The sequence below is a fragment of the Hippocampus guttulatus genome, chromosome 1 (genome assembly GCF_054856545.1).
Source record: "Hippocampus guttulatus isolate MCC_2025c chromosome 1, RoL_Hgut_1.0, whole genome shotgun sequence".
Taxonomy (NCBI): Eukaryota; Metazoa; Chordata; class Actinopteri; order Syngnathiformes; family Syngnathidae; genus Hippocampus; species Hippocampus guttulatus.
In genome coordinates this window covers 3,047,024-3,066,883 of record NC_141261.1, presented here as the reverse complement: position 1 = coordinate 3,066,883, position 19,860 = coordinate 3,047,024, and the positions used below count along the sequence as shown (strand labels likewise).

At 42.4% G+C, this 19,860-nt stretch overlaps 3 protein-coding genes across 4 annotated transcripts; 1 reads left to right on the top strand and 2 right to left on the bottom strand.

The window, feature by feature from the left end:
* Window positions 1–8: 8 nt before the first annotated feature.
* On the top strand, window positions 9–8,722 carry ints11 (integrator complex subunit 11). Its single transcript, XM_086101335.1, has 17 exons — window positions 9–186; window positions 444–541; window positions 783–856; window positions 929–1,157; window positions 1,266–1,364; window positions 2,336–2,370; window positions 2,583–2,721; window positions 2,816–2,880; window positions 2,972–3,161; window positions 3,246–3,329; window positions 3,416–3,505; window positions 4,593–4,755; window positions 4,839–4,949; window positions 5,378–5,439; window positions 6,048–6,190; window positions 7,486–7,615; window positions 8,290–8,722. Exons 1-17 carry the CDS (start codon window positions 159–161, stop codon window positions 8,350–8,352), a joined length of 1,803 nt encoding a protein of 600 aa, XP_085957461.1. The 5' UTR covers window positions 9–158; the 3' UTR covers window positions 8,353–8,722.
* Window positions 8,723–8,887: 165 nt separating this feature from the next.
* LOC147210051 (lysophosphatidic acid receptor 6) lies at window positions 8,888–12,942 on the bottom strand. Of its 2 annotated transcripts, none has more exons than XM_086101544.1 (2): window positions 12,834–12,942; window positions 8,888–11,207 (listed from the first exon to the last, which is right to left on the bottom strand). In XM_086101544.1, exon 2 carries the CDS (start codon window positions 11,184–11,186, stop codon window positions 10,152–10,154), a length of 1,035 nt encoding a protein of 344 aa, XP_085957670.1. In that variant the 5' UTR covers window positions 11,187–11,207; window positions 12,834–12,942; the 3' UTR covers window positions 8,888–10,151. The 2 variants fall into 2 exon arrangements, with proteins under 2 accessions (XP_085957670.1, XP_085957587.1); XM_086101461.1 differs by having other exon boundaries at window positions 8,888–11,204; window positions 12,834–12,938.
* Window positions 12,943–14,168: 1,226 nt separating this feature from the next.
* LOC147210050 (troponin C, slow skeletal and cardiac muscles-like) lies at window positions 14,169–17,775 on the bottom strand. The gene is made up of 6 exons (XM_086129890.1): window positions 17,661–17,775; window positions 16,771–16,801; window positions 15,111–15,257; window positions 14,846–14,960; window positions 14,617–14,753; window positions 14,169–14,427 (listed from the first exon to the last, which is right to left on the bottom strand). The coding sequence occupies exons 1-6, from the start codon at window positions 17,682–17,684 to the stop codon at window positions 14,396–14,398; spliced, it is 486 nt and encodes a 161-aa protein (XP_085986016.1). The 5' UTR covers window positions 17,685–17,775; the 3' UTR covers window positions 14,169–14,395.
* Window positions 17,776–19,860: the final 2,085 nt, after the last annotated feature.

Here is a 19,860-nt window from a genome sequence, read left to right as displayed (position 1 = left end):
CTGCGACTTTATCAGTGTCAATAACCTGACTGTGAGAGCGAAATCCATAAAATTTACTGTACTAAAGACAATAAGAAATTCACTTGAAATGACTACGTGTTTGTAATCAGAAGTTCGGATCGCTTTCTTAATTTAGCTTAAAAGAAAAGGGCAATAAAATGCCCGAAATAAAAGTAACACCGCTGGGTGAGTTCACTTGCTTGCTAGCAACAGCACGTTTTGTCAGAATTCGGCATTTAAATTCAACATATTCATTTCTTAATGGTTAGTTAAAGTAAAATTTAGGATGATCTTAATCTGCTGTAGTGGATTCAAATATCTGGAACTTTTGGCTCATGTATATTCAGCAGAAGTTTTTAGCCGGGATGCTAACAACCCGAATTCTGTCATGTCTTTTATTATTTGTTGTGACGTTCTTCTTGTTTGCCTTTTGTTTCCCCAAGGTGCTGGACAAGATGTTGGACGCAGCTGCATCATCGTCTCTATCGGAGGCAAAAACATCATGCTGGATTGCGGCATGCACATGGGATACAATGACGATGTGAGCTTACTTTGCCAAAACAATTTGAACACTCCCGACGGCATGCTTTACGTACAGGACATGATATCCACACTTTACAGCTAAAATCCCCACAAAAAAAATTGTGGGTGGGGTGTGTTGTTCAGCAGACAGCAAAATAAAATTCTTCCATTTCTGTAAGAATCGAAAACAAAAATTCTTTGAATAAAGATCCCCATGTTGCATTCCCTTTGTAGAAAGTAACCCTACATTGTCATTCCAGAGACGCTTCCCAGACTTCTCGTACATCATTCAGAATGGGAGGTTGACAGACTTTTTGGATTGTGTCATCATCAGGTTGGTTTCAACAGCGAGAATATCTTTGTCACCCACAAACAGCCTATAAAAAGACGGTTCTGCTCTTGGCAGCCATTTCCACTTGGACCACTGTGGCGCTCTGCCCTACATGAGTGAGATGGTGGGATATGACGGGCCCATCTACATGACGCATCCTACCAAGGCCATCTGCCCCATCCTGTTGGAGGACTTCCGCAAGATTACAGTCGACAAGAAGGGAGAGACCAACTTCTTCACCTCGCAGATGATCAAAGACTGCATGAAGAAAGTCATCCCACTGAACCTGCACCAGACTGTCCAGGTGGGCTCTTAATGTCTGACCTATTAGAACCCTGCTACGTCATCTGTCAATCATCTTTTTTAATTGAGATGCATGTGTGTGTATGTGTGTGTGTGTGTGTTTGTGCAGGTGGATGATGAATTGGAGCTTAAGGCATACTATGCTGGCCATGTTCTGGGCGCTGCCATGGTGCAGATCAAAGTGGGCTCGGAGTCGGTGGTCTACACTGTGAGTCAGAACTTTTAATAGAAAAGAATTTATTTACAGTGAAACGCTGCCATCACCGTTTGCTGTTCACCAATATACCTATTCACGTTTCAAGCACTCAAAGGTTCAACAAGTAGAAACTGGAGTCAACCAAGTAGGTCTACTGTTAAAGCCATACATTGTGACTTTTCAGTGAACTCTGTATGTTGGAAAGAAATTTAGCCCGAGTTGTTTGTTAGGGACATTCTTAGCCGATTGTGTACTGTTTTGATTGTTTTTTTTAATCATGAAGTTAAAAAGAGGAACAACAGAAACAGAAAGCTGATTTGATAAAACTCCAGCATCACCACATTCTCTCGCCTCAAAGTAAACCGTGTTGTTATTTTTATGTGTTACATCTTTGTCTTCAAAGTTATTGTTCTCAACCCTTGCTTGGAACCATAATTTAGATACATTACCCTTGTTTTACACTCCATCCATCCATTTTCCGAACCGCTTGATCCTCACTAGGGTCGCGGGGGGTGCTGGAGCCTATCCCAGCCATCTCCGGGCAGTAGGCAGGGGACACCCTGAATCAGTTGCCAGCCAATCGCAGGGCACACAGAGACGAACAACCATCCACGCCCACACTCACACCTAGGGACAATTTAGAGCGTCCAATCAGCCTGACATGCATGTTTTTGGAATGTGGGAGGAAACCGGAGCCCCCGGAGAAAACCCACGCAGGGGAGAACATGCCACCCGGGGAGAACATGCAAACTCCACACAGGGAGGCCGGAGCTGGAATCGAACCCGGTACCTCTGCACTGTGAAGCCGACGTGCTAACCACTGGACTACCGGGCCGCCCTGTTTTACACTCGACTTTGAAATCTTTACTCTCGTTTGAACCACTAACTTAACACTAACCCTTGCTTCAAATTGGAAATCCTGTTTTGAAACCCTAACGTGAAGCATTAGCTCGAAGTAACTGCTACTGTCTTATCTGATTTAGGGCGACTACAACATGACACCAGACAGACATTTGGGGTAAGTTACCTGCTTTAGTTTTGCCTTACTCTGTCCACTCAACAGAAATAGCTTTGAAAGCATTTACAAGAAAGTTAAGACGATCTGCAATGTTGGTTACATATTCATCAGAATTAAACTCTACTTATACACCACATCTCGATTGTTGTTTTCTTGGTTTAAGTCTGACAACTTAGTGTTGACGCCTTCGTTGTTGTATTGCGTGTTGGCAGTGCCGCTTGGATCGACAAGTGCCGTCCAGACATTCTCATCTCAGAGTCAACTTATGCCACCACCATACGGGACTCCAAGAGGTGCAGAGAGAGAGACTTCCTGAAGAAAGTTCACGAATCCATAGAACGAGGAGGAAAGGTATTTCTCAACACACATGTGCACCTTTTGTGTTTGGATTTTATATATATATTTTTTTACAAGCTTCTACAAACTCAATATTATTTTTGTTCAGGTTCTCATCCCGGTGTTTGCCCTTGGAAGAGCCCAGGAACTTTGCATTCTCTTGGAAACATTTTGGTAAATTGCACTAAGAGAAAAAGAACTTCTGGGTCTGGGGGGGAGGACACGATCATTTTATGTTTATATGTTAATTAGCTTCCATTGACAGGGAGAGAATGAACTTGAAGGCTCCCATTTATTTCTCCACGGGGTTGACTGAGAAAGCCAATCATTATTACAAGCTGTTCATCACGTGGACCAACCAGAAGATCAGGAAAACATTTGTGCAGAGGAACATGTTTGAATTCAAGCACATCAAAGCCTTTGACCGCTCGTACGCCGACAACCCAGGACCAATGGTGAGTGGTCCCCCCCTCACCATCAATCGTTGTCTGCTGACTGAAAACAATGGAGAAGTTGAAGCAGTATGGACAAATTGACAGGTGGTGTTTGCAACGCCAGGAATGCTGCACGCCGGACAGTCGTTGCAGATCTTCAAGAAATGGGCTGGCAATGAGAAGAACATGGTGCGCATCTTTAAGAAATTAAAATAAAATCGAACATGATCCAGTGACAACAGTTGATGTATTAAGACATCTTCTGACCTCTGCAGGTCATCATGCCAGGCTACTGCGTACAAGGAACAATTGGACACAAGATTCTGAATGGACAGAGGAAATTGGAAATGGAGGGCAGAGCAACGGTAAGTTTGATGTCTGTGTTACAAATCAGTGGATAGGACATGCGTGCCCCCCCCCCCCCCCCCCACACGGACTATTGAATGTTAAGTGCAGAAAGCGGCACAATTGTCGTAATACTGCCACGAGTTGATGAATGTAATTAGAATCTGGCCGGCGTAGCAAGCCACGGCACACCATCAAACAGCCACTGCAGTTGAAAAGCACAACTCGAACACAATGTCCTCATCCGTGCTGTGAAAAGAAGTGCCGCTGAACTCTCTTGTCTAAAACGAAACAAGCCAGTGAATAATTACCATGTATACCGGTCGCGAATTTTCTTGCTCATACTGCACCAAATACAAAGGATGAATTGGCTCTAGAACTGTTTTGGGTACAGATTAATGTGCTCATATTGTAGCGGAGTGAGGTTGGCTCACAATCTCCACTGAGTCAATTTGCTCTGTTCACACATTTTCCAACTGAATTGCGGAAAAAAAAATATATGGGCCAACCTATCCTAATGACTCCGCAGGAATTTAAATAATTTAATCTTGTTTGTGAGCTACAGTACCGCAAAGACCACTTTGAGGTAATATCTCAGGCTGAGCAGGGAGCAGTTCTTCTTCAGCATGTGACTGTATGCCATCTCTTGTGTGTCCCCAAAGCTTGGGACACTGAGAGACACCACATTTATTAAGGCTTCCTCCATTATCCTCATGCAGTTAAGTCTGCCAAAATAGCACGAAATCATTCCTTCAGTTCCACTCCTATTGAAGATGTTTGTCTGATGTCAAGTCGAATTTATTTTATTTTTTCAATTTGAGGCACCTTGCCATGGCCGCAGAAGTCCTGTGGTGCCGGGACCTCACGATATGCACAATGAATGGGCTCATCGACGGGACACTGCGTCCTACTAATAAGTGCAGTGTGAAAAGCCAAGGCATCTGTCCATTGAACATTACTGAAGAGTTTGACTAAAAGGTGTTGCTGTACATTAGCAACAGCTCTAAGTCTGATGCAGCCTAGTAAAACACCACACACAATGTAACTTTCCGGTGTCATGTGATATTAACCTGACCTTGACTGAACACCGCATTGTGATGCTCGTAGTTGGACGTGAAGCTGCAGGTGGAGTACATGTCCTTTAGCGCCCACGCCGACGCCAAGGGCATCATGCAGCTCATCCGCATGGCTGAACCTCGCAACATGCTGCTGGTGCACGGCGAGGCCGTCAAGATGGAGTTCCTCAAGGGCAAGATCGAGCAGGAGTTCAGTTAGTGGATATCGTACGATTGACATGTTTGGTTGCCTTTGGGCCTCAGCATGAAGTGTACGATGTCTGCTGTGCCACGGCAGGTATCGACTGCTACATGCCGGCTAACGGTGAGACGACAACAGTGACGACAAATCCCAAAGTTCCAGTTGATATGTCACTTAACCTTCTCAAGAGGGAAATGGCACTAGGCGGTGAGTCGTACTATATTAATCGAAGATGCAGTGTAGTTGTCTTTTCTTTTTTTTCTTTTTTTAACTTGGAGGCCCTGATTCATTTGATTTTAGGTTGAAAGTCAACTTTGTTGATTATTCGGTTGGATGACCAAATGTCTTTCTGATTGATCGTCTGCTTTTGTCGATGCATCCTTTTGTGAAATAAGTGTTGCAAAAAGTCAAAGAAAATTGAAGTATGCAGTTGGGACACTGGAATTTTTTTTTCTGGAAAGTGTATGTCTGTGCATTTACTAAACACAGACCACATCTACATTTCTGTGTTTGTAACAATACTTGACATCTAAACATGACCTAACCAAAACCGGAGCCTCTTTTTCACTTTTGACCAGACAATCAGAGATGTTCACTTCCATGGTGCTCATCAACTGTGTATTGTATTGTTTCAGGGCCTTTACCTGATCCCAAAAAACCCCGCATCATGCATGGAACCCTCATCATGAAAGATAATGTAAGTTTAAATGTAGACCACCGCAGCAGAATGACCATCCATCCATTTTCTAATTCTCTTATCCTGATGAGGGTTGTGGGCGTGCTGGAGCCTATCCCAGTTGTCTTCGGGCAGTAGGCGGGGGGGACACGCTGAACCGGTTGCCAGCCAATGGCAGAGCACACAGAGACGAACGACCATTCGCGCTCACAGTCACACCCGGGGACACTTTAGAGTGTTCCAATTACCTGCCACGCATGTTTTTGGAATGTGGGAAGAAACCGGAGTACCCGGAGAAACCCCACGCAGGCCCGGGGAGAACATGCTAGTCGACAACCGTGCTGCCTACATAATGACCATGGACAGAATATGATAATACCCAGTTTGAAAGCTGTAGCATGTTTATATAGCATAATTTTAAAAAATTGCAGTATTAAGGTCTGTCAGAAAAATCATAATACATTATTTTCCCTAAAACCATTCAGCCCTAAGGTGGACACAAATTGTCATTCAAAACTGAAATGATTATTTTAGTAAAGACACAATATTTCACGCACCCATTTTAGCGGCTATCATCACAGTGCGAGAGTGGTCCTTTCTGTGACAATGTTATCTTTCACCGGGCACAGAGTCTCAAACTGGTGTCATCGGAGCAAGCCCTGAAGGAGCTCGGACTCAACGAGCATCAGCTCCGATTCACGTGTCGCGTGCAGCTCCACGACCCGCACAGTGACACTGACACGCTTCGAAGAATATACACGCACCTCAAGAGGTCAGTGAGGAAGTTTCTGGAACTGCTCCGCCATGAGTTGCTTTCAGGGCCGTATGTTCTGTGTCTGGAGGCAAACAACTCTTTTGCTGTTGAATTCAAACAGACCCAAGATGCATGTTTGCTGTCAGAATTTGGAACTTAGCTTTATACATTCTCTTATGGCTCTTGAATACAAATTTGCACTTTTCCAAGACCGCGTTTCCCAGTGCCTCCTTTTTTGTCTTCTCTATAATATATTTGTTTGTTAAAAGGGACAGTTGTCATTCATCAACATTTATAAAATGTCAATTGAACAGAATGGCTCATTTTCATGAATTAGTCCCCTTGACAGTGTTTGTGATATGAAACAAGCAGATGGAAAACATGATAATACACTAATAAAAGTATTTAGAACACACACGGAACCTGATGGGTTGAGTACAAAAATTATTGTTGATGTTGTTGCTTCAGCATTGTGCTTGAAAGATAAGGATGATAGCAAGCCCTGAATTTCCTGTGCAACTGTACTCTCCTGATTTGATGCTCAAATGGAAGCTACTACCTGACTAAAGGCATTTTTTTCTTTCCTTCTGTAATAAAAAATAATCAGTTCCAGAGTCAGTAAGAGTCTGGTTAACATCTTCTAAGTGCAGAAAAGATGGTTATCAGTTATACATTCGCGGCAGAATTTTTTTTCCCTCAAGTTTCTTTTTTTTCCCCAGCCGTACGTGTGAGATTCAATTTAAAAAAACCACCAGGGCTGGACTGGCCATAGAGGTCAGATACCCAGTGAGCCGGCATCTTTTGCGCAGATGCGGTGCTATTTAGTTCTTATTTTCTTCTGTTTTTCTCCAAGAGGCCAGTCCACAATTTAGAGGGAGCCGCCCATTTATCCATCTACAATATAGAGGGCTCCGTCCTTTTAGCAATTACCCACAATGCACGACCGGCGGCCATATTGGAGGGCTGTTATAAACAAGCCATACACGAATAGACTTCGTGTATGCCGCCGGTCGTGCATTGTGGGTAATTGCTGAAAGGACGGAGTCCTCTATAGACAGCAAAGTGAGCCAATCAACATCAGTGGCAGAGAGCGAATTGGTAGCCAGGGGTTGTCTGGGGTCATGTCTGAATAGAATTTTTCTATGAATATTCTTTGAATAGAACGTTTGAGTCTTACAGTCAATTCTATCCATTACACTCGCACCGTAGCAAGGAAACAACGTGGCTGGGAAGTCACTGTTTATCTTACATTTCAACAGCGTGCCATTCCAGGCCTGAATAGCAGACTGTGTTCATCTTTTTCCTCACTGCAGTGTCTTAAAGGGGTATGCCATCCAGCATCTTCCCGATGGTACTGTCATGGTGGAGTCCATCGTCATCAAAGTGTCATCTTCACCAGAGGAAGCTAACACAAAGGTCATCCTGCTTTCCTGGAGTTATCAGGTAAACTGCAGCCCATGATAGTGGGAAGACTGACCAGCGCGGCAAGGCTTTGAACAGTCGCGCCTTTCACACTGACCACTCAAGCCGCCATTTTCTACCGGCTTGCTGTCCTGTGTGTAAATCAAGCAACACGTACTGATTTACTGATTTTGAAAATACAAGATACCACGCACGATAGGGAAAGCCATCGCTGTGTGTGCATACTGCTCCTTGCGTGTGTCGTACTGGAAATGACCAACAAACACCGCTTACATAAAAACGTTTGTCTTAGTACTAACACTGGTAAGACGCTTTAAATGGGTACCCATTCGGAATGGGGGTTTGAAGGCAACCTGCGAATCTGCTTGCTCTGCGGCGTAGTAGCAACGGCGAGTGAAGTTGAAACACCCAAGACGCACTGCGAGATGGCGCTCCTTTGTGTTGAAAGCAATTGCCCCAACATGAAAGTTGTGTGAGCACGCAGTAAACACAGCAATGTCCCACGCTGAGTTTTGTCAACCCGACAAACGACTCTACCATCCTGCATGACACTGATGCGCCAATTCGGTTAAAAGTCATTGTGATGGTGCATCCAATATGTGGCTTTCTGTATTGCAAGCACTTTTCGTCATTTATTGAACTCTTGAATCATCTATTTTATGCCTCGTCTTACCTTTAAATTTTGTTTCCATTAGGATGAAGACCTTGGTAGCTTCCTTTCAACTCTGCTGAAAAAAGGGCTCCCATCTGGACTTTGAATGACTAATTAGGGGCGTGGCGCTGTTTTGGTTTATTTTAAAGAACTGGTGGGCCACAAATGACTACCGGTAAGTTAAACTGTGTACAGAGAATTATATGATTTGTCAACGTTTCACAACTTCAACATGATTTTAGTTGGTAAGCTACAGAATTGCTCAGATTCTTTTTTTCCTAGTCATGTGCAGCTTTCTTTTGCGAGGCAGAATGTGTCCGCCGAAATTGCATGTTTTTGTCACGCTCATGTCATTTCGATGGAACACAGGAGAGAGTGGATAAAGACGAGAGGCAACAGTCCTATATCATGATGTTCATTTATACCCATTAATTCATAACCTGTTGGTCAGAAATTGAAAGAAGCATTGTTTTGAATCAGTGTTGCGACAGTCAGTTTTTATTTACCTCGACTGTATTTATTGCCTCAAATAAAAAGTGCATTACAAATTAAATGTATTAAATGTAGATGGCACGCATATCTTGAAGACATTTTTGATGTAGAAATAAAACAAAGTGAAGTTTTTTTAAATGAAAAAAAAACTTTTCCTGTGTGTGAATCAAGAATAAACAGGCATGGTATTTTGGGACGGACCCCTTGCAAGAAATGAAAATCCCATGGACATAAAAGGGGGAAGAACTCGTAGTGTGGCCCCAATCCTCTCCTGAGCTCAACCCTGTTCAGAACTTTTGGAGCATCCCGAAGCAAAGATCGATAAGGGTGGGAGGCAGTTCACTTCCAAAAGGCAGCATGGGGGAGGCTCTTCTGATCTGCTGCAAATACATTCACACGAAGAATCTGCAAAACAAGTTCAATGGGTGCAAGACTTGTGAAGCTGCTATCAAATAAGAGGTCCTCTGGCCAAATTTAACTTGGCCTATTAAGATGTTTTGAGTGAAACGATATTAACGATATTACATGACATTCAAATTATGAAAGGTGTTTCTATCATTTTAATTTACCCATGCTGGCTCATTTTTACAGTGTTTAGGATAAGCACACAAAGCAACTGTCTGACGGTACCACTAGGTTAAAATATCGTTCACTTAAAAAAAAAAAAAAAAGGTAATCATATAACAGCAGTGTTTAGCAACTGCCTAACATTCATTATATTTTTTTATAAAACACAATGCAGAAGTGCTGCGTGCATAGCAACAGAGGATAGCCATATGTAAACATCAATATACTGTACATAATCGATGTATAGACATCTATGGAGACTAGGCTGCCCATCAGATGTGACGTCCAGCGCCCCACCCTGGTCCTATCTCTTGTGCTGTAAAGGATCTACTGCAAAAGTCCAACTTTTAAGGAGAGTCACGGGTAAACATTCCTGCACCCCAGACAACAAAAATGAGAGAGACAACTGAACTAATCATGCACGGATATATACTATTCATTCTGCTCATCTAAAAATGCTGTATTTTCCACCATTAAATTTCCTCAAAAGCCAACAGTGCGCCTTATAATCCGATGCGCCTTATATATGGATCAATATTCTGATTTATTAGACATAATATTTTAAATGTTCTGTAAATTGCTTTGTTCCAGCTGCAGCGGTTGTAAAAGTGCTACATAAACAAAGGTGTGTTGTATTGTATTCCCTTTAGCGTAGCATCATCTAATGGATGCATAGTGCAACCACAGCCACGAGTGTAGCTGCTATTCTATGCGCATTATAAAGCGGTGCGCCCTATGTATGAATACAGTTTTAAAATATGCCATTCTTTGAAGTTGCGCCTTATACTCCAAAGTGCCTTACAGTGTGGAAAATACGGTATATTAATATTATGAATCATTTTTATTTCAATATTTTTTATTGTCCTCAAGGAAAATAATACGGTGATGACCGTGCGAGCTACCACTGACCACACCGTCTTTCCGCACTGCGATAGTGTAAACAGCTCGACGCCTCCGGACTCTATACCAAGTCCTCTTCAGGCCCTTACATGTGCAGTGACTGGTGGTGGCGTAGTAGAGCAGAGGGTCCAGACATGTGTTGAGGATGACGAGGGCCATGGTGACCCGCCTGGCGTTATAGATGCCGTTGGCCAGCGGGCACCTCTGGATGACCTCCATGCGCCGAAGCAAATGTAGCAGATACACCACATGGTTGGGTAGGAAGCAAATCAGTGTGATGGCCAGTATGGTGTAGATAACCCTCAAAGCTCGCCCGGCCGTCTTGGTGTGGATCCTGGAAATGCGCCTGGCAGCCAGCGGGTAGCACACCAGGATGATGGCAGAGGGCAGTAGGCAGCAGAAGATAAGGCTCAGGACGCTGTAGGGCAACAGACGCGAGCTCCATTCATGGGCGGCGAAATTCTCGAAGCAGCTGTGGCTCCCTGATTTGGTACCGTTTGTCTGCAGAGGTCCCATGAGTATGAAGACCACCATGGCCACTCCTGCGACGCCCCAGAGGATGGCGCTGGTGAGCAGTGAGTACCGGAGCCTCTTCAGCTTCAAATAAGCATGTAAATGCACTGTGGCTATATAGCGGTCCACACAGATGCACGTCATGAAACAAATGCTCATGTAGATGTTAGCATAGAAAAGGATCCCCGTGATTCGGCAGGCGACGTCGCCAAACACCCAGTCATTCCCATTGAGGTGGTAGTGGATCCGGAAGGGAAGCGTGCACAGGATGACGACATCTGCCAGGGCCAGGTTGCTGATGTACACGCTGAAGGCGGTGCGGGGGTTGACCCTGAGGGTGAACACATAGATGGCAGCCAGGTTTCCAGGAAGACCAAAGACCAGGGCAAAGATGTAGACGGCTGGGAACAAGTAGATCTGGTACTCTGCTGGAGGGACTTGACACTCTCCTGCTGTTTGGTTGCTCATTGCTGACTTGATGGTGACCTGCTAAAAAGAGCGAGTGCTCAGACAGACATTGCGACAAACATGCATGTTGGCTTTCTGAATCGCTTGTAGATTACCGCATTGCTTCGGGAGACGAGTTTAATTTGTTCCGTGACCACTCTCAAACTCTCAAAACAAAAGACTTACGTCTAAAATTCTTGCCCCCCACTTAAATGAAATCAAATGCCATTAATTCACTTAACATATTTGAATACAATGGAAAGAAACTTTTTTTTTTGTTGTGCTTCCATTCAGTGGACATTGTACTGCTCCTTGCCTGCCAGTGGTCAGTATAATACAGACAGAGAAATATGTGGAAATGTCTCAGCTCCTCATAAACCCACAGTAATATTAGCCATTCCTTTTACCGGATAAAGATGCCTGTGAGTTTTGTTAGATTTCCTGTTTGCATATACTGCGCCTCCATTTTTGTTCAAATATCTGTTGCTTAAAAGGTTAAAATACTGCAATATCAATGCCATTCATTAGACTCTCTTTCTCTGGCTTGCAGCACTGATATCTGTCATGGCAAAAATAAATAAATAAATAAAAACAATGACCGATTGTATCCAAACACACACACACACACTAACAACAACAACAAAACAACAAAACTAAAATCTACTGAGTACCTGTCAAGGGGACGCAAGACACAAAAATACTGTTTAAATTGCCTTGAATACAAATCGTTGGGTCTCTGGAGGGCCTGCTCATCCATCAAGTGTGAAAATAAAGAAAATATCCATCCATGCATCCATCCATCAATTATCTGAACCGCTTTATCCTCATGAGGGTCGCGGGGGTGCTGGAGCCTATCCCAGCTGACTTTGGGCATTAGGCAGGGTACAAAGAAAATGTTTAGTTGACAATACAGGGGTGGTATGGTTATATTAGCATGCGGTAACTTCACTTATTTATTTGTTGTTGGGATGCAGACGGTTAAACCCTTCATACTCTGGAGGAAGTCACAGTCACTAGAGGTTTTCAATATCGAAAAGTTGCTATATTTGTTGCTGGCTGTTTGTATGAGAACATCTCCCCCGTATTTATTTGATTTATTTTTTGTCATGCGCTGCAGCAACTTGTTTGTATTTTTATGTGTACATTTACAAGGCAGGGGGTCTGCTATACCGTCATTATGAAAAGTTCTCACATCTGTTTGAATGGTTTGTCAAGATTTCCAGACGGATGTGGAGGTTTATGTAAATGTAAAATAATTTCTAGATCATAAAACATTGTTCAATAAAAGGTGCATACAATACTACAACATTTGCAAGAAGATAATCAATCAATGTGAATATTTTCCAAATGTACTTGTCATTATTTTCACCCAAAAGAAGGGGGTGGGGGGGTTGAAATTGTCGTATTGATAGCGTATTAGATCCCTGAACTAAAACATGTTCGACACCCCCGTGATAAAAATGATCATTTACTGCGTGCTGTAGAATCTGAATTGTTGTTTGGTTTGTTTATTGAACATAAAACATATATACAGTAATAATTTGACAGAAAATAAGGTAGATAAAAAAAGAAAGAAATCAATCTTCATACAACACAGTTATTATGTTCAAGGGAGTAGGAAGAAGTAAAAAACTTATCTAGTCTAATTCATGAGTGGGTCAACGTTACCTGATGTCCTTTGAGAAGCCTCGTCTTGATTCTTCACTCGCAGACAAGCTACAATTCAAATGTGTTTTAATGCTCTTCAACTGTGTCACTGCGCTTTCATGAGCTCTCTTTAATTTCCTGTTGCATTGTGCTGTAGGCGGAGAAGAAAGACAAGGGCAGGAAATGTGGGGCTACGGTAGCTACATAGAGGAAAGTCACCTGCTGTTGTGGTTCATCATTTGGACTGTTATCTGCATTAACTTTCTTCTTCTATTTTACTTCTGAAATGCAACATCCACACAGTTAAGGTTCACCGTTGTCTTTACAATAAAAATTGGTGGTCTGGGACAGAATTAGCCTAAATGAATATATGTTTGTGAGGGCTGGGGGGAACACATCTCTCAACTCCCACGTTCCATTCTGTGACCTTTTTTGTCACATTGACTTTCAGATTGTTTCTCAAAAAAAAAAAAAAAACATTGGCTGAATAATCTGTTTTAGATGTGTTTCTAAAAACTCTTTTGGAATTTCTAATTGCAGGGGTGTCCAAATCTTTTCCTCCAAGGGCCACAAACAGAAAAATTGTAGGATGCAAGGACCACTTTGATATTCTCCAACTTTATTAAACATGTTGAAACAATTATGTATTATAGTTATTTTTAGCTGATTTTTTTTTTTTTTTTTTAGTAAATGTGATAAGGCAAACGCTTTGGAATTTTTCATGATTTCGGTGTGGCCCGCACCCCAGTGTTCCACTACGACAGAACCACCACTGTCGTGAGCAACTCTCGTCATTCAGTAATCTGAAATAAGATGACAATTTTCACTGCAGTAATCACTTGAGGATCTTAATAAATCTTTAATATGATGTGTGAGCAAATCATACCTGGACAAAACAGCAGAAAATAGAGGAAAACATGTTTGCTTCTGAAAATGTTTATTTCAAATGTGTGTTTTTTTTTTATTCATGAGGCGTTATGACGAGAAATGCTCTTACTACTTCAGTTGTAAATTGTTTCTTTGCATATCTAAAAAAAAAAAAAAAAATAACCTCAACATAGCAAATTTTGTAGGAGTAGTTGTCACTGCATCGCACCCATGGTGGCCGTGCATGCCGCAACAATGCCACCATTTCAACACCCATACAAGCAATGTCAGAAATCGTTTCTTTGATATGCTGCAGGGCTGCAAATGACCCCCAGGCCATTGTTTGGACACCCTTGCTTTCAGGTCATTATATGTTTGATTGGCTGGTGACCAGTACAGGCTGACTGTGATACGGCCCGGTTACCCTCAACAATAATGAAGACAAGTGTTTCAAGAAAATGGAAGGAAGGAAGGAAGAGATTTTGAGTGTCATTTTGAAAATTATTTTATTTCAAATAGTGTTTGTGTCCTGGGGATCCGTAAAACAATCTTGGAGCTTCACTGAAGTTATTTTCAGAAGAGTTGGCAAGGAGTTTCGATGCCTGCTGAAGACACATGTTGCTTCAAGTACAGGACGAAAAGAGGCCAATCTGAAGGAATCATTGCAGCGGGAGGAAGACAAGAACTGGCCGTTGTGTGACCTCCATCTGAATCCTTTATTCAACACCTTTCATGAACTCCAGGAATTCTGTTGGACAGAACACATGAAATCAAACACTTCAACAACCCTGACACCCTTAGACCAGGGTTGATATGGCATATGACGAGGAATAAAAGTGATTCTCGGCAGTGGCACAAAAATCCAGCACTCTATAGTGATGAGGACTTTCTAAACACATTGCGGATGTCTTTTTAAAGAAGAAGAATTAACACGTACCATCATAATCAATTTTGCCGTCATTGTTTTTATCTCCATCCTTCATCAGCTCCTCAATGTCATCTTCAGTGATGGATTCTCCAGTGGACTCGAGCATGGCCTTAAGTTCCTCCAAATCTATGTAGCCGTCGCCATTCCTCAACACAGTACAAAGAGGGTTTTTTTTAGAAACGCTTTTGCTGGACTCAGAATGTGCAGCGTTGGGTGACAATTCAAAAGAGAGGCATACTTGTCAAACATTCGGAAAAGTTCAGCCAGCTCCTCTTCTGGTTTTCCTTTGCTCTCCTCCTTCATACAGCGGACCATCATGACCAAGAACTCATCAAAGTCAACTGTGCCACTGCCTGTTGATTGATTGAGATGGTATAAAATCCATTCATCATCCAAATGCAATTTTCTTTTCTCAGTCCATCTACTATCTTTGTAGAGTCCACAGTACACTTTATTTAATAAACCACAATGAAAATTGTGTATCACACTCAGCGTTGACATACCATCTTCATCCACCTCATCAATCATCTCCTGCAGTTCTTCAGGCGTGGGATTTTGCCCCAGCATCCTCATCACCTTCCCCAGTTCCTTCGTACTGATGCAGCCGTCCTCTGCATCTTGGATGAAGATGTCAAAGGCAGCCTTGAACTCTGTGGGACACGCAAAAAACTGTTGAAGTTTGTGTTGAGAGCTGGCTGTGATTCCTGTAATATTTGCTACAGTGCAAATTTTCTTGTCCTCAACCTTACCATGGAGGCTGAGGAATGTGATTCCTCCATAGTTGGAACACACCCTCTGGCCCCCGCTACCCCCGGTCGGCACTGTCCCCGATGTCCACGTGATGTTGTACAGGCGTGCCAACCAGGACAGCCCCACACCACCCAGAGCTCTCTGGGCAGATCTCATTCACTCCTGGGGCTTTGCCACTGAGGAGCTCTTTAACCACCTCGGTGACGTCAACCGCAGCAAGAGGCGAGCCCGCCTCAGGTGGGGTGGAGGCCAATTTATTGGACAAATTATCATGTCATCTGGCTCCACTTGATGCTCAACTCTGAGCCCATCTCGGGCGACCAAGCTCCTTACAGGGGATTTAAATCAATACCTTATTACCACCGTCGTTTTCTATAATTCTACTTAAGTAAAGAGTGTGAGTACTTTTGATACCTGTACTTGAGAACACAAGCCCAAGATACAGAATCTCATCACTAACCCAAAGAGGGTTGGTCTTTCCTGCCCATATGTTGTCCAACGGACAGACTTGAGGCAAGAGATGGCGATGGCATGTTCTCTCAAGCACTCATAATTCTGGTTTTAAAATGGCAGAATTATGGAGCTCGACTAGCTCTCTTTGTCACCTCAGAATACTGTAATCACATCAGAATAGGAAGACGCACCAATAAGCCACCTTTGTTTTTTAAACAAAACTCAGCTGTGGCAAGGTGTTGCCACAGCTGCGTGCATTTTTACAAAGCAAGCTTCCAGAATAAGACAATTGGGTGTATGATTGAAGATGTCAGCACCTTTCTCATTTGCTGTGGTACATTTCTCGGATCAGAATTGAATGTCTCAAAACTACTTGTCCAGTTTTCACATAATTTTGTCACTTGAGCATCTTATTGGGGAACCGTGATGTTTTGCTCTTTATACAAACTATTTTGAGAAATGCACTGACTGTTTTGCAAATGTCTATTCTGACATGAGAAATGTACCAAAGCGACTAAGAAAAGCTGTAGGTGGGGGAAGTCCCCATGGAAGGACCAGGTACCAAATGCACGGTCCTCAACTTGCTGCATATACGCCACCTCCCAATCTGTTTTTGAATTATACAGGTCATTTTTCATATGGTTACGGAGAGTGTTTCAATTTTTTTGGTCTTATTTTTTAATGCATGTAAATATAAATAATAGGGGTGTGTTGAGGTATATCAATATAATCTGTTTTTGCCATCAATAATATCAGTGGTAGGCTATTCATGTAATCTGAGGGCCTGATTTAAGGCCATTTGAAATCATTGCTTAGTTGCATGAGGTCGGCTGTTTTCGAATTGTCCCTGAAGGCAACACCTCACATATAGATAGATAGATAGATAGATTTCTTAGTTGCATGAGGTAAGCTGTTTTCAGTGGTAGGCTATGAGTGTCGTAAAATGTTTCATTTGCTCACCATTTTTTTGCTCCTCGGTCAAGTTCTCGACCTAGAGACAAAAGCAGGACAACAGAAGGATCAACTGTACTGCTCCTCTGTTCACGACTCAGCGGTATAAGTGATATATCATGTAGCTGTCTTCACCGGCTATTCTTGTTGTTGGAAAGTCTGTACAAGATCGATTGTCATGCAGTTATGTACATGCGTGAATGTCTGTGTGGGGTTGGAGCACCGTCAGCTGTTCTTTTTATGTCCAGCTGTTTTGGTTTTTTTGTTTTTCTATTGTTATACTGGGGGGTTGACCTCAGCTGACTTTAAAAGGACTACAATATGAAGGAACTTCGTGATGTTATGATGTGGTGTCACCCAAAGGAAATAAAGGTATGGGAACCACAAACAGCAACTCATTTCATGATGTTCTAGTTTTAGTTTTGTCAAGACCACAAGCACTATGGAGTGTAACAAAAGTAGGATTTTGTATCTAGAAGCTATCCGTTATCCAAAGTGCTTATCCTCATGAGGGTCATGGGCATGCTGGAGCCTATCCCAGCCATCTTTGGGCAGTAGGCCTGAACTGGTTGCCAGCCAATCGCAGGGCACACATAGAGTGAATCGTCTAAATATTAATCCTCATTTCCAACTGCAGAACTGCAGTCAAAGTTAATTGAGAATCACATGCACCTTAACACTAAAGTCTCTCTTGTGTGTGCATTCTCATAATCCTGTAATGATCCACTGAGTTGACATTGAAAGGGTATAACGGTCACAATGGCTCCACAGCCGAATGCTCTCATAGCCATTTTCCCGATAGATTATGCTCTGAGTTTAATATATGAAGAATTTAGATTCAGGTATTCATTTTGACCTGAAATATCAGAGAGAAAGCATGCACTCAGCCTTGTACTTACCGCTGCTTTGTAGACGTCATCCATTGCTGCTGGTCCTTCACTGGCTGTGACAAAATGTGGGACTGATTCAGCCTACCGACGGCTAGGGAACTATGGCATTAAAAAAAGCTTATGACCCGTCCCACAAAATTGAAGAGTGGTGGGGTGGGGGGCTGATTGACAGAAACAGAGAGTAAAGGAGTCCTATAAATAGAGCACAAAAGAAGCCACCTAGCAAAAGCAGAACATGGAGGTGCTGGGTGGATTTAAGTAACGTTTAGCTGGGTGATTGTCTTGTTTACATGCTATGCCTGCAATGTTACAGAGAGAAAATAAATAATATTGTATCTGGGTATCTTTCAAACAAGGGTAAGCTCAGATTCCAACTTCATGACTGTTGGACTATTTTTAAAAAAGTAATTGCAATAGAAATTTGAAGCCACCGTCCATAAACTAGACAACTAGAGTGAACTACTCTAAAATAGCTTCGTGTGCAATAAGTAAAAAGCTATATTAGTTCAAATGCAGACACAGAGGGAGAATTGATTCTAATTATTTTTTAAATGATTTTATGTTCAATTATTACCAACATTCACCAGCGAAAATCTTAATGCGAAGCAAATAAATCAAAACATTTGAAACAATTGTATGCTTCTTCCAACTTTGCCTCAACAGCTTGTGGAAGGCACGGCTGTGTTCCAGCGGGACGTCAAAACCTGCTGGGGTAAATCTGGTGTGGATGAACCTCCGCAGAACGCTGACCTTTACTGCATCAAATGTCTTTGGGATGAACTGGAACAGAGATGGGGAGCCAGCAGGCCCTCGATCGGGTCCAACACAGGCAATCTCAGTAGGAACTAGAAGCAAATGAGGGAATCGCTATACAACGTGTGGATAGAATAGTTCATCTTTCGTTAAAGAAAGAAAACTCCACGAGAGTCAATTTGAAAGTGACACAAGTAATAAAGGTAGCACATGAACTGATAAAAATCAGACATTATTTTGTGTGCGTACTGACTAGTAATTCCATTAATTCCCTCTTGGGTGCATCAGGGAGAGACATTAAACACCACTTGAATAGGATTCACGTATTTTCCGGCAAAAATTGTTGTTTTTATTTTATTATTAATTAAAAGGCATATATGATTATAATAATGATGATGAAGAACAATGGGTTGCTGATGGTTTAGTGGTACACTCGCCTGACTTGCGGGCAGCGTGAGATCGGTTCCCATTCAGTGACGGTGTGGACGTGGGTGTGAATGATTGCTTGTCTCTCTCTATGTGCCCTGTGACTGACTGGCGACCAGGTCATGGTGTAGTCTGCCTTCCGCCCAAAGTCTGCTGAGATAGGCTCCAGCAACTCCCCGCTACCCTCTTCAGGATATGCCGTGTTGAAAATGGATGGATGGATGGATGGATGGATGGAGAACAAAAATAAATGCTGCAAATCTGGACCCAAGTTAAATAAAATTAATCTTGAAACGAACTATAGTAACACTAGCAACGTACCTTTCTTGGTTACATTGTCCTATATTACTTTGTTCAGATGCCTTCATGAAAATAGATCCACAGATAGAGAGCTATTTTAAGTGTGCCATGTCCTTGACTGGAAATAGTAGTCCTCTGACAGTGTAATAGTGGGGGTTATAGGGGTCTCTTGTCTACAAAGGACAATCATGAAAAGAAATTTGCAGCAAATGCAGAACAAATTTGGAGGTCCCAGGTCAATTAGCTACATTGAGCCCTGGTTTCAATGAAAGGAAAGTAATGATTTTTCTTCTGGCTCATGCCTTACTTACAGTATGCCCCACCTATGTGGTTCCTATTTTGTATATTGCCCTAGCAACAATATACTGTAGTTCATGCATATTCCACTTAGCGGCAAACAATAACATAGTTTATTGTTATTCCACTAAGTGGCAAGAAAAAACAGACCGACATTTTCCCTCTATATCATAGTTTTATTATCTATGAGGCACTGATAGTATAGATCATAAAACAAATTATGTGTAAGAAGTAGGTAGCTGTGCCCATTTTGATTTAGAATGGGCAGTTTAGCTTGACAAAATACTTTCTTTCCATCTCTAGCGTGACTGCAGCCACATTGTAATCTTGTTATGATTATTATATGTGGATACTGAAACTGCGAGAATTCACAATAATAGTCACAGAGTGATATGTGAGTTTGCTTCAAACTCATTATGTGTCTTTATTTTTA